The sequence below is a fragment of the Gekko japonicus genome, unplaced genomic scaffold (assembly GCF_001447785.1).
Source record: "Gekko japonicus isolate JY-2015 unplaced genomic scaffold, Gekko_japonicus_V1.1 scaffold2289, whole genome shotgun sequence".
In the NCBI taxonomy this organism is placed as follows: Eukaryota; Metazoa; Chordata; class Lepidosauria; order Squamata; family Gekkonidae; genus Gekko; species Gekko japonicus.
Window position 1 is genome coordinate 12,430 of NW_015172617.1, and position 15,941 is coordinate 28,370.

The following is a 15,941-nucleotide window of genomic DNA, read 5'->3' on the forward strand; positions in this document are numbered from 1 at the left end:
CGAGTCACAGTAAGAATGGCCAGCTGGCCAGGAAAATGCTTCTGTGTGTTTTATTTATATGTTTATTGCTTAGACTTTAAGGCTATCCTTCCCTGCAAGCAGGGCTCCGAGTGGCTTACAACACAATAAAAACACAATAATCCAAGTTAAATTAAACCAGAGTTAAAACACAGTACATAATCATAAAGTAAAAAACAATTCCAAGGTGGCAAATAATTTGAATAAAAAATTGAACTACACAGAGCCTCCAAGGGGGCAGGTGTGTGTGGGGGGAGGAAACCTGAGACTGAATTGCAGAAATCCTAGTGAAGGTTTTCATAGAATAGAGATGACCCCCACTATCTCCTGCTTATGGCTGCAAATCAAGCTGACATTAAAGGCTCAAAAGCTACAGCGGCCAGTAAAAAAGCTGGCAATCAAGAATAGAGCATGTGGATCCATTTCCCACGCATGACCCGGCTTGCAAAGGCTCCAGAACCTCCCTGCTAGCAGTTGATTGCGTTTTTCTCAAACAGAGCCTCATCCTTTCATTTAAATTGCAGTAACAATTTAAAAAGTCATTCATCAAACAGCACTTTGCCTGTGGCTTATCCTTGTGCTGATAAAACCAAAAGCTCATTTTGTGTGTGTGTCTACTTTTGTGATAATGGAAACTGGCATCGATGTGGGCATCGAAAATTTAAGTCTCTCACTTCCTTTGGCAGCAGTCCAGAGCTCAGAGCAATGGGCCATCCAGATGTTTAGGGCAGCGTGTGCACATAACTGTTCGTCCAAAGCTTTGCACTGTATAGTTGTCATTATAGCTGGGATGAAGAATACCTTGTGTGGACTCACCCACGTGGTAGAGACAGACAGTAGCATTGTAGAGATTTGGAAGTAGGGTTGCCAGCTCCAGTCCTGGAGGTTTGGGGGAGGAGTCTTGGAAAAGCAGAGTTTGGGAAGTGGGGTAGAGTCCACCTTCCAAAGCGGCCATTTTCTCCAGGGGAGCTGATCTCTGTCATCTGGAGATGAGCTGTAATTCTTTTATAAGATAAAGTGGGTAAAAGGCTCCAGGATTTAGGATTTCAATGAGAGTTCATCAGTTCTGTTCCCAAGTATAATTCTCTCTCTGACCTCTGTTCAGGATTCATTCTACATTCCAAAAAGGAAAAGCCATGAAACTCTTCCCTGAGAGACAGTGTGGCACTAGCCCTTGACTAAGAGAATGTTACTAAGGGAACAGAGGTAAAAAAGAACAGATCCGCAGTGGGGGGGAGTCAGGGAGGAACACATCATTTCTAAAATCTGGCAAAACAACATAGGCTCATAATTAAAAGATGTGTAAAATTCCTTAACACATCTCTCTCCTTACAAAGAGTTCTCAGCACCTCAAGGCTTCCATACAGTATTGTGATACTTCAAAGGGTCCTACAAACAAAGGTCACTTTTGGAATTTTTCCATCGAGCAGCAGTCTTTAGGATGCAGGAGAATCTTCTGGATTTCTTGCCCAAGCTAGAGTTCAGCAGCCCCCCTTAGGGCATGGACAGAGCCCTGTGCTCGCTAATCTCTTAAATTATGTCATGTTTTTCTTTAGCAAATGCACTTTACACTTATGTGACCACTACTGTTTTCGGACTGTTCTTACACCATTCCAAGGCTGCAGCCGTGGGCACACCACCACTCTGATCCAAAACAGTTTTCCTCAGGAGTAAGTGTCATTGTGTGTTACTAAGACTTGTTCCCAGGTGGGCTTCAGGTTTTCCATGTCACCCCCACCCCCATTTTCTTTTTTAAAAAACATCCACCTGTTTGAAGTGTTCTGGAGAATATGCACACTGATTTGTGTTAGCTTGGTTAGACTTCATGAAGCATATTAGGTGATATTTATTTTCTGGATTTTGCTTTGGCCTAATGCCACTGCCTGCCCCCTCTATTTTGAAAATCTCTGAATTTAGCTTTGCTTGGAAATCTGGAGTTTCACAGGTACATTCAAAATACCCTCATGTTATTTAGCACAAACTGTTTTGAGTTAGCCTTCATCGAACACATTCAGAGAATTGAGGTCTCATTCACAAAAAAAGCTTATGCTGGGAAAAAATGCTGTTAGCTTCTCTGTAGCAGTAGAAAAGAGCAAGAGGCCAGTAGCAACTTCAAGACTAACAAAATATGGGTCAGGGGATGAGCTTTCTGAAGAAGTGAGCTCAAGAAAGCTCCTGCCCTGCCACATATTTTGTTAGTCTTGAAGGTGCCACTGGCCTCTTGCTCTTTTCTATTACTTGAAAGAGAGACCACCAAGGAAGAATGGGGTTACTATGCAGAGGAAGGTCGTGGCAAATCACCTCTACTCCTTTCTGGCCTAGAACCTCCGACGATTCTTCTTTTTAAACACCCTCCTCCTGAGTAGTTCTGCCTTACCGCAACTTGCGGAATCTCGGCAATCTGCTGTATAAAAGAGGAGTCCAGTAGTGACATTTATTCTACATGTCTATATCCAAAGAAGACGGGGACGGCAAAGGATGAGATGGTTAGACAGTGTCATAGATGCAACGAACATGAAGTTGAGCAAACTTCAGAGGACGGCGGAAGACAGGAGGGCCTGGCGGGAGCTGGTCCATGGGGTCGCGAAGAGTCGGACTCGACTGTGCGACTGAACAACAACAAAAATATTATTATATTTTAACAACATTTATTCTACAGCTTTCAGTTCATTCAATCAGCTGCATAACAGCTCCAGGAAGGCTATTTCACAACACAAGAGCAGCCGCTGGAAAAACTCTGGAGTAAAGCTTTAAAAAGGGCAGGTAGAGAACCAAACCAGAGCTCAGCCAACAGCTCCTAGCAGCACGTTGGGGGGTGAGAGGAGGCACGGCCGGGACCGGCTTCCTTTGGGCCGCCAGGGGTGTGGCCTGCAGCCAGCGGCTCCGAGGCCCGCCCCGGCAGGGCCTGCCTCTTCTCCTCCCACCCGGCGCTGGCGAGTGGAGGCGTGGCTCGACCAGCAGGTCCCTGCGGCGGGAGCACGAGGGAAGCGGGAGCGCTTCTCTTTGCCTCTCCGGGTAGCTCGGCAAGAGCCCCTGGTCGGGGGGTGGGGGTGCGATGGCCGTGGTTAGGCGCTGAAACCCGGTGGCGTGAGACAGAGAAGGATTGCTCGCCTTCTTGCGTGTGCGGGAGCCGCTGCTGGGTAGCCTCCGGGCCCCGGGGGGCGGCTCGTGGCAGGCGGGGGGGCAGGCGATCCTTCCCGCGGTCGCGCCCTGGGTGGTCGGAGGAGCGGGGGGCATGCTGGCCGGAGGGCGGCGGCTAGGCTCCGGTCCCCTGCGCGGTGCCATGCGGCGCCCCGGCTGACGCTCCCTGCCCGGGGCCAGCCCGCCCCTCCTCGCCATGAAGCGGCAGAACCTGCGCACGGTCTCGCTGATCGTCTGCGTTTTCTCCTACCTGCTGGTGGGCGCCGCCGTCTTCGACGCGCTCGAGTCGGAGGCCGAGACCGGCCACAGGCGCCTGCTGGATCAGAAGCGGCTCGACCTCCAGCGGAAGTACAGCTTCACCACCGAGGACTACCGCGAGCTCGAGCGGCTGGTGCTGCGGGCCGAGCCCCATCGAGCCGGCAGGCAGTGGAGGTTCGCCGGATCCTTCTATTTCGCCATCACGGTCATCACCACCATCGGTGAGTAACCTGCGGCCCCTGCTGCTGCTGCTGCCGCCGCCGCCGCCGCCCCCCTGTGGGAGGGCGCCCAGCTCTCCAGGGCCGCCCTTAATCTCCTCATGGCTGTTCCTTTTGTGGTTCCCCAGGGCAGGACTAAGTGAGCTGGCTTTAGGGCTGCCTAGGAGGGTATCTTTTTCAGTAACTAAAAATCCACGGTCCAGTGATGCGTGTTAAAAGTACAATCAATCGAGGCATTGCAAAACTGTATTAAATGGCCATCTGGTTGCACCCATGCCCAGTAACACAACTCCCTTGCTGGTTCATTTTGCCTTAATGCAAGATATTGCCTGGATTTTGTTTCTTGTGCACATCAAGGTCTGCCTTGCCTGACATTCTCTTTTTTGCAAGAATCCTAGGCTGCAATTAGCCATAGGTTATGTGGGAGGGACTGTGGCTCATTGGTAAAACATCTGCCTGGGCTTCATCCCTGACATCCTCAATTAAAAGAGCCAGGCAGTAGGTGATGGGAAAGACCTCTGCCTGAGACTCTGGAGGGCCACTGCCAGTCTGAGTGTTAGACAGTGCTGACTTTGATGGACCAAGGATCTGATTCAGGATAAGGTGGCTTCGTGTGTATTCAGTGTCAGTGATGTAATGTCAGATGTCTTTTGTGAGGTGATGCACATTGGGACAAAAAAAATATCTCAACTTCAGGTATAGGTTGATGGGGTCTGAGCTTGCTGAGAGGGGAAAAGATCTTGGGGTGGTAGTAGAGAGCTCAGTGAAAGTGTCAACCCAGTGTGCTGCGACAGTGAAAAAGGCAAATGACATTTTAGGAAAGGGATTGGAAATAAAGTGGCTGATATTATAATGCCCCTGTATAGATCCATGATGCCAGCCTCATTTGGAATACTGTGTACTCTTCTGGTCACCATGTCTCAAAAAAGACATCGCAGTGCTGGGAAAAGTACAGAGGAGGGTGACCAAGATGATGAGGGGGTTGGAGCACCTTCCGTGTGAGGAAAGGCTGAAGAGTTGGAGGCCTTTCAGTTTAGAAAAGAGATAACAAAGAGGGGACATGATAGGGGTTTGTAAAATTATGGACGGGTTGCAGGGAGTTGACAAAAGGATGTTTTTCTTCATCTCCCCAAATACTAGAACTCTAGGACATCCAGTGAAGCAGATGGGCAGTAGATTCAGCACAGGCAAAAGGAAAAACTTCTTTACACAGAGAGCGATTAAAATGTGGAATTCGCTGCCAGGGGATGTAGTGGTGGCCACAGGAATAACCAGTTTAAAAGGGGGATTAGATAGATTCATGGAAGGTAAGTCTGTCAGTAGCTCCTAGCCATGGTGACTGAAGGGAACCTCCACATTCAGAGGCACTAATCTTCTGAATCCCAGAGGCAGGAGGTAACCTCAGGGGAAGGTCCTTGGCTTCTGTGCCCTGTTGTTGGCTATCCAGAGGCACTAGTTGGCCAGTGTGTGAGACGTGATGCTGGACTAGATGGACCACTGGTCTGATCCAGCAGGGCTCTTCTTATGTTCTTATTCACCAGTCTTTGGTCAGTGATTCAGTGTTGGACTGTGGTTCACCTTTCATCCACCTCTGTTTTAGCACACCCACTAAGCCTGGTATCTATTTTTGTTTATTGACAAGATTTATACCTTCCCTTTCTGCCCAGGTCAGGGTCACAGACTGAAGACATACATAATAAACTAAGTAAATATGCTAGACTTGAGTCCAGTAGCTCTTTAGAGACTTAAAAGATTTTCAGGGTATACTGTTGGTCTCCTTGAATCTGGCTTTTGTACTGCAGAGCAACACAGCTATCCTCTGAACCTAGGTAGGTAAGAATTACCTATATTAAAGGACACCTCTGAGCAATGTTCCCTCTAAGCTGTGGAGTTCTGTGAGCAAAAATCCTACTCTCTGAGCTATTGGCATTAAAGTTGTGAGCAGGTGATTTGGCCGCTGCACAAATTAGTTTGCTCTGGAGCCACCCTTCCTAAGCGAAGACAAAAATGTGTGAGCCAGAGGCTAAAGAACTGTGAGCTAGCTCACACTAACTTAACTTAGAGGGAACACTGCGCTATGAGCAATGTTCTCTCTAAGCTGTGGAGTCCTGTGAGCAAAAATCCTACTCTCTGAGCTATTGGCATTACAGTTGTGAGCAGGTGATTTGGCTGCTGCACAAATTAGTTTGCTCTGGAGCCACCCTTCCTGAGCGAAGATAAAAATGTGTGAGCCAGAGGCTAAAGAACTGTGAGCTAGCTCACACTAACTCAGCTTAGAGGGAACACTGCCTCTGAGTATGCACAGAGTACTTTCCACTGTGGTGGGAATAGGATTTCCTTCTTATAACTTTGAGGAAGAGCCAGCACACAGTAGTAGAACCCACACCTAACATAAGGAAGGAGCTTGGTGTCGTCTTTTCATTTCAAGGGTAGCCAATGGTGGAGAAGACCTCTTTACCTGATGCCCTGGAGAAGCCTCCACTTGTCACAGTAGAAAGTGCAGAGCTGGATGGGCCAAGGCTCTGATTCAGTATAAGAGAGCTTGACCTGTTCTAGATAAGTTTGAGCTCTTTCTGGAGCTTTTGGGAAATCAGCCACTGGCGACCTCCCATCAGATGCAGCCACCAGTTAGGACAGTTTACTTTTCTCATTGACCTCGGAGCTGCTGGCAGCCATCACCACTCCTTTACACCAAGACTTCTCTCTAAACTTTGACTCTTGCTTTTTGCAGCTCAACACACCTTGAAGTGACTAACTGGTCATGTGCCATTGAGATGCATGGCCGGTGCATCATCACATTGCCAGGACTAGCAGATGCTGCTTACTACATCTATTATAGTTTCTGCAATTCCCCCCCCCACCTCCCCCTCTTGTATATTGCAGGTGAAGAACTACGATCACGGAGGCCAGCAGTGAACACCTATATTAAGTTGGACAGGGTCATTGTGTCATATTTTCTTTTTGCCTTGGGCACCAACATGGCTTAGCCCATCCCAGGCACCATCATGCAAGTGCCCCCAGTACACTCTTTTCCAGTACTGGGGATTTCCTCCTCTTTCAACTATCCTCCTACATTGTTAGTCTATATGCAGATCTTAATGCCAAAAGCACGTTTTCTTTCTGGCATTTGAATGGACACACACACACACACAAAAGCTCTGGCTGCAATGGATTATATAGATAAATTATAAAAGTGCTCATCGTGGCTAAGCACTGAACAAGCATCACATCTTTGTAACTTCCTCCTGTATTTTGAGTTCCTCAAAGGAAGGATTAGATCATCATAGCAGCAGGTGATGGGTGAGATCCAGGATGGGGGAAAGCACAAGGTCTTTAAAAAAAAAATGACTGCACTCTTAGAATCATAGAGTCCGAAGGGTATGCTGTTGGTCTCCAACCCCCTGCACAGTGCAGGAAATTCACAAATACCGCCCCCCCACACACACACAGTGACCCCTGTTCCATGCCCAGAAGATGACAAAAACCTCCAGGATCCCCGGCCAAACTCGTCTGGGATCTTCTGCCAAGCGGCTCAGGGGCATACGTGTAGTTCTGGGAAGGTTTCCTACCCAGACAGCTTCTGTGACCTGATTCCTTTAGCTTTAGTAGTAGAACTTGCCGGCAGACTATCCTCTGGGCTTGCCCTGCCTGCCTCATGAGCAATGTCCCCTCTAAGCTGTGGAGTCTTGTGAGCAAAAATTCTCCCACTGGCATTAAAGTTGTGAGCGAGTGATTTGGCTACTGCATAAATTAGTTTGCTCTGGAGCCATCCTTCCTGAGCTAAGACAAAAGTGAGTGAGCCAGAGGCTAAAACACTGTGAGCTAGCTCACACGAACTCAGCTTAGAGGGAACACTGCTCATGAGAGGTCTGTCTGAGCGTCACTTCACACATTTGCCCCTCTGCAGGTACAGGGGAGAGGGAAAAAAACAACATGGTGGTGGAAAGTGCCATCAAGTCTCAGCTGACCCAATAGGGTTTTCAAGGCAAGAGACAAACAGAGGTAGTGTGTCATTGCCAGCCTCTGCATAGCAACCCTGGACTTTTCTGGGGGTCTCCCATCCAAGTACTAACCAGGACTGACCCTGCTTAGCTTCTGAGAATTGACAAGATCAGGCTAGTTATGTCGGTCTATTTTACTGCAGTAGCAAACTCACGGTCTTATATATGGTGCTGCATATATATCGTGTTTCTCATTCAGGCAGAACTTTGTGCCTGAAGCAATCTAAAGGGGGCAGAAAATAGGCGTCACAGTAGTGAACTCCGTCCATTGGGTAAATGGGTCCTTTTTCGGATTTGTGGCTTCAAAATGTACGGACATGATGAGTCTTTTTCACTGAGGGCAAATTAAGTTTGGCTGGATCATACTCAAATTGAATGTCTGTGCTGTTGATCACAGTGAATTCCCCTTTCTGTTTACTTGGCTCACCTATTTAAAGCTGATGAGAGTTATTTCTGAGACTTGAAGGTGCTATAAGAAAGGTGTCACTGCCCACAGTGTGTTCACACTTCCTATTATATCCTCTCTGAGAATCAGGCACATCTTTTTTAGTGCCTTGCCAGCCTGGAAGAACGATTGGACCAGAGGCAAAAGGTGGCTGGAGGAAAGGCTTGTGCATTCCATGGGCAACAGTACCTCTGTGTGCTTATTTTCAGCTCCCTTAAGTTTTGCTCCTCATTTAGCTACCTAGAAGAATAATTTCCAATTGGTCTTCTAGCTCCATGGTTATGGATGGCTGCTGGGGAGAGAGACCAAGGCAAGGCTACACTGGTAAGAGGGGGTGCATATCATCTGTTTGCACATGATCGTAATCTGTTCATCCCCAATGGAATCCTAAAGAGTTACGTAGTATAACTCTGTTTAAAAATTGCACCTTCACCCCAGGTATCTTCCCTTACAGCAGATGTTTATAGCCGAGTCCTCCGAGTTCTCCTCCTTCCAAAGAAAATTTTAGTCTTTTCTAGTGGCATTTCAGTGCTGTTGTATTAGCATAGAGTACGCACAGAGGCTGATTCATGTTGGATCTCTGTGTGCAGGCTTTGTGAACTGTGGAAACTGGTATTGGCCACTAAATTCAACATGCTGAGAATTTTGAGTTAGATTTTAATCAAGGAGCCAGTTTCTAGACTAGGAGTCTCCAACATGATGACTGTGGCACCCACTGACACCTTTTCTTGTGTTTGCCAAGTGTTTTCAGTGAGTGGGTGGGGCCTGGTAGAGGTTTTGCCCAGCAAGGCTTCTGATTGACTACTGGGGATTTGACTGGCAGAGCATATTTTTAAAAAAAATTGCTTTGGCAGCAGCTGCCACCACAGCACACAGATCTGCAATATGTTAGTGAAGTTAAGCTATGGCAATCATTTCATGGCGGGCTCCACTTCCAATGGCAGAGATTTTGTTGCTGGGCCCACCATGTTGTGTCAGAATTCCAGATGTGCCCGCAAGCTCAAAAAAGGTTGGGGACCCCTGTTGTAGACCTGTTAAAGAACATAAGAGCCCTGTTGGATCAGACCAGTGATCCATCTAGTCCAGCACCCTGTCTCATTCAGTGGCCAATCAGAGGCCAAGGCCTTCCCCTGATGTTGCCTCAGAGGATTAGTGCCTCTGAATGTGGAGATTCCCCTCAGTCACCATGGCTAGTAGTAGTCATTGATAGACTTATCCTTCACGAATCCGTCTCATCCCCTTTTAAAACTGTTTATTCCTGTGGCCATCACTACATCTTCTGGCAGCAAATTCCACTTTTTAGTCACTCTTTGTGGAAAGTAGTAAAGTTTGTGGGAGATGGCTGGTGAAACCTCAGAAGGCAAGAGAGTCTAACAGTGGCCAAAGGAGCTTATACAGTCCATGGCATTCCATTAAGCACAAAAAGGGCACGAAATTCCATATAATACAACTTAGATCCAGCATAAAAGGCAGCAGCCTAGACCCCAAACCCAGCAACCCATGAAAGTAGTAACAAACAGCAGATTATAGCTCTTCCATTTCCCCGGTTTTTATTTGCCTTCGAAATCTTTGAAGCCCAGTCGTCCTCCCTGGTGAAAGTCTGGTGTGCCATTTCAGCAGAGTAAACAAGGTGGTCCCTCATGACCTTGTCAAGCCCCAGCCTTCTTTGAAATAAACAGGATTTTGGAACTGCTTAGCAGTGCAGTCCAGCCTTCTATGCCCATTGGCTTCAGGGGCCTTAGGTATAACTCTGTTTAGGATTGCAGTATAAATCCAGTATAGTGTCTTGTGGGATGGACACCAGCTTGAAACTTCAGAGTCCCTGTGGTTGAATATTCAAGGGAATGGAGCTCTTGGTGGCTCTTCCATCCACCCTGATCTACTATCCAGTTCTGTGGCAACAGATTATTTGCAGCGTGGTGCTGTATGTATTTATCCACAGGTCAGTCCCATACTGTTCAATGGGGCCAGTAAGATCCCAGGTAAGATTGTAACCTTAGTTACCTGTGTATAGCAGTGGTCATCAGTCTTTGTTATGCTCCCGCAGCTTAACGATGCTGGTGAAATTTTTGATGTGTCAGATTTCCTAGGGCTACCTGCATATGATCTTCTCCATTTGTTTATCTGATACTTTAGAAACAAGAACAGGGAAGTTTAAATTTGTTGTTGGTAGTGCGATACCTGTATCTGCACTAAACGTTCTAAAATAATCATAAGCAGTTCTGAGCTTCGCTCCTGCTAAAAGGGGCACTGAGAGTATAATAGGGAAAGGTTTTTCATTAGGTGTGCCATCTTTCACTCCAGCACCCCGGACAGAGGTTGAGATCATTCTTATACAATCATAGTAAAAAGCTTAGTAGCACCTTTACAACTAACAAACTGTATTGTAGGCATAAGGTTTCGAGAAACACAGCTCTCTTCGTCAGATGCTGTTTTTACTGGGGGGGGGGGGTGTTAGATGCTGTTTTTACTGTTTTCCAGCAACAGACTAACATGGCTAATTTCTCTGGAACATACACAAGCATATTTTCCTAGCTGTTTTCCCATAGTATTTTAAATCCTTCAGTTTGAAGGAAGACAGGATTTCCAAGAAATGTTTCTTTGGAACAGCTGAAATCTCATAGTCTGAGTATGTGGGTATTGAACTGGGAACAACAACTGTTAGCACTTGAGGTAACACCTCAAATCCTTAGGGTGAAGACCTTAGGACCGCAAACTCCTTAGGAAGTTTATTGGGAGTTGCTTCTAGGAGTTGACATCCCGGGAGTTTCAGGGCAGCTGTGACTGATGCTGTGATTTCAAAACATGCCCACAGAATATTTAGAGGGGTGCTATTGTAAGATAACTTTGTCTTTCTAGTGCCTATAAAGTAGAAGATAAGTGCTGTTTATTTATTAGATCGCTCCTTGCATTCAGAACCAAGAGAAATACTTATTCTCAACCTTGTAAGGAGTATGTCCAACAACGACAGTGATTTTTAAAAAAATTATTTTTACTGGCTAAACTGTGATAATATTGTAATGGAGAAGCCATATTTCCAATGACTGCTCAAAAGCTGAAAGGAGAGTTTGAGATGAGGTTGGTGAACTGGAAAGATATGACCTATGACTGACTCGAGTCTCTTCACAAATTTGAGTGGGAAATGTACACATTTCTAAATTTCTCAATCCCAAAAGAAGAAGAACAGTAGGTTTTTATACCTCACTTTCCTCTACCTTCAGGAGTCTAAGAGCCACTTACAATCACATTCCCTTCCTCTTCCCACAGCAGGCACCTTGTGAGAGCGTTCTGTGAGGACTGTGAGTGGCCCAAGGTCACCCAAGAGGCTTCCTGTGGAGAAGTGGGGGAATCAAACCGATTCTCCAGATTAGAGTCTGCTGCTCTGAATCACTACACTATGCTGGCATAGGAGATATATATGAATTAAAGTTACTGTTGGCAGCTTGTGTGCATGGAATCTATATATGTTGATAGTAACACACATATGTTGTCTGCAGAACATTGTAATGCATCTGCTTTGCTTTTGTTTATTGTCACAAAAATGGATCCATAAGCTACACTGATGGAAGGCATTAGTGATTTGTCACTCTGTGCGGTCTGTGCAGCTTCTCTCATCTCAGTGTGCATAAATAAATACTACATGTTCTAAAGTACTCTTGAGTCTGACACCTCTCTTTCACCGGAATAAATTAGAAGTAACCCCATTCAGCTTCTGTGGAAAAAAACCCTGGTGAAAATTATTTATTATTATTATTTATTACTTCAAATTCGTACCCCGCCCTCCCTGCCTAAGACGGCTTACACAATAAAACATATAATAATCAAATATCATAAAACTTTTAAAACAATTCATTAAAACCACATTATAACAGTATAAAGTGCTAGCAACAATGCTTTAAAGCCTGCAGAATGATATGTCATTGATACTACAGTATCTGTGTTACGAAATTTTGTGTCACACTGAAAATTTTGGCTCGGACATGCACTCAAGGGCCAGTATGGCAGGTGGATAGGGTGCTGGGTTTGGTTGAGCAAGACCTGGGTTAAAACCACCACTCATCTCCGAAGCTCTTTGTGTGACTTCGGGTGTAGGCTTGTTGTAAGGAAAAATTGGGACTCTGAACTGAGCTGTTGAAGGAATGAGGTAAATAAAACATTTTCAGAGGCAAAATTCTTATGCAACTGGCAGTGTGCAAGCACCAGGGTGATTGAAGTGACAGTTTATCTCCAGTCAGTTTCTGTCTCAGTATTCCAAAATGAGGCTTCTGTGCCTTCACAATGGTTTTGTTTCTGTCTCTGTATTTTTTGGACCCTCTGTGGACCAGAGCTATAATCTATGATGGTCCAGGCAACACCCTTGGTGTTCCACGCTGCTTTCTCATTCCTGTGGCTTGCTTCTTTTCGTCAGTAGGTATGAGATTTGTAAAATCACAAGTGAAACATCTTAAGCTGGTCAGTGCTGAACGATGCATCCAGTCACTCTATGGGCTCTTCTCCAGTAGACAACTGGCCTGCTAGGAATCCAACAGTGTGGCTTGTGGTCCTAAGACATCTTTTCCCTCATGTTTCTCTTCAGCTGCTGTGGGGGCTTTCCACCACGGTTGCACTGACTTCCCTTGCGGCTGCCCCTTCCACTGTCACAAGACCAGTATTTCCCCAAAAGCCTCTACTCATGCCGAAGTGCAGTAGTAGAGGAAATGAAGGCCATGGTGGAGGAATGTCTCTGCAGTGGCTAGTGAGAAGCGTTAGGGGACTAGTGTCATAGTATCCAAGCCTCTGAGTCTTCTGGTGGGTATTCATGCCCTCTCCAACGTTTGGCCCTTGTAATCCGGTAAAAATTACTAGCACTTATGTCCATCCAAATATATTATCGTATGGCATTGTGTATGTAGTATAGCTGGGCAATCCTAAGATTGTCCGGCATCCTGAAGTTCTAGCTCTTTTAGTGTTGTTTATTTATTTGATTTATAGATTATAGATTGCCCCTCCCCTATGTGTATTCAATAAATACATTTACAAATCAGATTAAAACAGCTAAAAACAATAAACAAGTTCTGTAACTATTTCAGATGGCGCTTAAAGGACCAATTCATGCACCACTAGATGGGGAGCTAGACTAATATTTTGGACTGAAGGAGCTCTGAGAGAGCTGTGACTGACCCAAGGTCACCCAGCTGGCTTCATGTGGAGGACTGTGGAATTGAGCCTGGTTCTCCAGATTAGAGTCCATCACTCTTAACCACTATACTACGCTGGCTCTGGACTGGAGTGATCCTTGTTGATCACAGGTGCCCAGGGAAGTAACCATTGAATCTCCTGCTATAGCTGCGCTCATGTTGTCAAGCATTTGCTATTCTTTAGTTCAAAACCATACCTATTTTAATCAGCTGAATTAGTCAAGAATGATGTTTTAGTGGTGATTCTGCAACTTTGTTATCAGGCAGAAAGAATTCTGTATGGGGGCTCATGCAGCATGCTGGTTAAGACAACCAGTGTGGTGGTGTGGGTTGAGTGTCACACTAGGATCTGGGTTCAAATCCCCCTCTGCTGTGAAAGCTCATTGGGTGACCTAAGGCCAGTCACTCTTCTCTGCCTCAAGAAAATAAGCCCTCACGTGATCTAGAAAGTCCCTGGTTCAAATCTCATCTAAGAGATCACTAGATAGCAGAAGAAGAGGAGACTGGGTTTATACCCCATCCTTCACTCGGAGTCTCAGAGTGGCTTATAATGTCCTTTCCCTTCCCCTCCCTTCCACTCCTGACAATAGACACCCTGTGAGGTAGGTGGGGCTGATAGAGCTCTTTTGAGAACTGCTCTTGAGAGAACATGTGACTGACCCAAGGTCACACCAGCAGCTGCATGTGGAGGAGTAGGGAATCAAACCTGGTTCTCCCAGAACAGGTCCATGCTCCTAACCACTACACCAAACTGGCCTAACCACTACACTTCTGTAGCCTTAGGGAAGTCAGTGTCATTCTCCCGTATTTCATATGGGAATGATGAGAACAGTAGCTTTGGCAAGGATGACAAGTATTGTGATTGTGAGGATTTTGTTGTGCTTTTTAAACTGGGCCTCATGTGATGAAAAGAGTGGTAATTATATTTTGCCCTTTTCCGTATTTGGTCCTTGTTTTGATTGGTCATTGTTGAAATGGAAAATTGGGGGGGGGGGGGAATGGCGCTACCCCCTGTGTACCCTGGGCACATGAAACCACTCCCTCAGTGCTCTTAGAAAATCTGGTCCTTTAGAAGTAGGTGAGACCGCATCTCCTTTCTATCACCCAGCATCAGGCAGTGTAACCGAGAGGAACATCCAGTCCTTGAAACTAGTAATTATATCCTGCATTGCTTATCATCTTGTGCCCCTGCGGTGCAATACGATGGCCAGAAATAGGGATTACTTTGAAGGCTCTTGATGTAGATTTTTCCATTGCTTTCTTATGGTCTAGATAATGTGTTTTCTTTGTCTCTTACCTTCTGTTGCTGTAGGTTACGGGCATGCTGCTCCTGGGACTGACGCGGGCAAAGTTTTCTGCATGTTCTATGCAATTCTTGGCATCCCGCTCACCCTGGTTATGTTCCAGAGTCTTGGTGAACGCATGAACATTCTGGTCCGGATGCTGCTGAAGAAAATCAAGAAGTGCCTGGGAATGAGGCAAACAACGGTCTCCATGAAAAACATGGTGGTGGTGGGATTCCTGTCCTGCATGGGGACACTGGGCATCGGGGCCGCGGCCTTCTCCTATTTTGAAGGCTGGACCTTCTTCCACGCCTTCTACTATTGCTTTATAACCTTGACCACCATTGGGTTTGGAGACTTTGTGGCCCTGCAGAAACATGAAGCCTTGCAGAAGAAGCCCCCGTACGTCGCTTTCAGCTTCATGTACATCCTGGTGGGCTTGACGGTGATCGGGGCTTTCCTGAACTTGGTGGTGTTCAGGTTTTTGATTATGAACTCGGAAGACGAGAGGCGGGATGAGGAAGAGAGGGCCTCCTTGAGGAGAGCCAGGAATTACATCAACCTGAAACCCAGGGAAGACAACAGGAGCCAAAGCGATATCTTGCTTCCCATCGAAGACCGGACGAGTCAAATGAACCTCATCCCGCTGATGCAAGAAGACCCCGAGAGGCAGAGGGGCAGATCCTCAAACTCCACCACGAGAGTCCCTTCCTTTTGTACGTGTCTGTGTTACAGGCCACGGCTGAGCAGGAGTCCCGATCCTTCCCACCCAGAGGCCTTCAGCTGCCATACCAATCTGGTTTACTACAATTCCATTTCTTACAAAATCATGGAGGTCTCCCTGGGTGGTAAGGACCACACTGGCTTGTCTTCTCCCAGGAGCACTTTATCGTCCAACAGCCCCAGCTGCCGGGAACATTCCCGATTACGGAGGAAGTCGATCTGAAGCGTGCATGCTCTTTCAAACTCTTTTTTGTTTTGTTTTGTTTTTTTTAAAAAATGTTTTCTTCGGAGCTGTGTTCTGCTACTGAACCTGTCTTTTGATGATAAATTATTATGTGAGAGATCGGGTGGTTGTGATTTGCCCTCTTTTTCATCTCCTTGGCCTTCCCTTCCCAGGCACGCTCTGAAAATGACTACACAGCCACATAACCCCTGCCAGTTTCATAATGCGCCACAATGAGCGATGCTTTTTAAAGACTAATGGTGAATAATAGTTTCTCCCAGCAGAGCATGTCACAATGTTTGCTGTCGAAATAAGCTTTCAGGGGATTCAAATAATGGAACCCCACAGCGCATGCAAGTTTCTGTGCCATCTGTAGAAAGCACTAATTATTCCATACACACACACACACACACTAAAAATTTAGGGGATTCAAATAATGGAACCCCACAGCGCA

At 46.3% G+C, this 15,941-nt stretch overlaps 1 protein-coding gene across 1 annotated transcript; it reads left to right on the forward strand.

The window, feature by feature from the left end:
* The first annotated feature begins 3,222 nt into the window (after positions 1–3,222).
* Positions 3,223–15,487, forward strand: LOC107119195 (potassium channel subfamily K member 15-like). The gene is made up of 2 exons (XM_015421656.1): positions 3,223–3,638; positions 14,571–15,487. Exons 1-2 carry the CDS (start codon positions 3,356–3,358, stop codon positions 15,485–15,487), a joined length of 1,200 nt encoding a protein of 399 aa, XP_015277142.1. The 5' UTR covers positions 3,223–3,355.
* Positions 15,488–15,941: the final 454 nt, after the last annotated feature.

Excerpts from the sequence above, each read along its gene's own strand:
- LOC107119195 (XM_015421656.1), top strand. The coding sequence starts at position 3,356 with ATGAAGCGGCAGAACCTGCGCACGGTCTCGCTGATCGTCTGCGTTTTC. Across the intron at positions 3,639-14,570 it reads CACGGTCATCACCACCATCG|GTTACGGGCATGCTGCTCCT; the intron begins GTGAGTAACCTG and ends CTGTTGCTGTAG.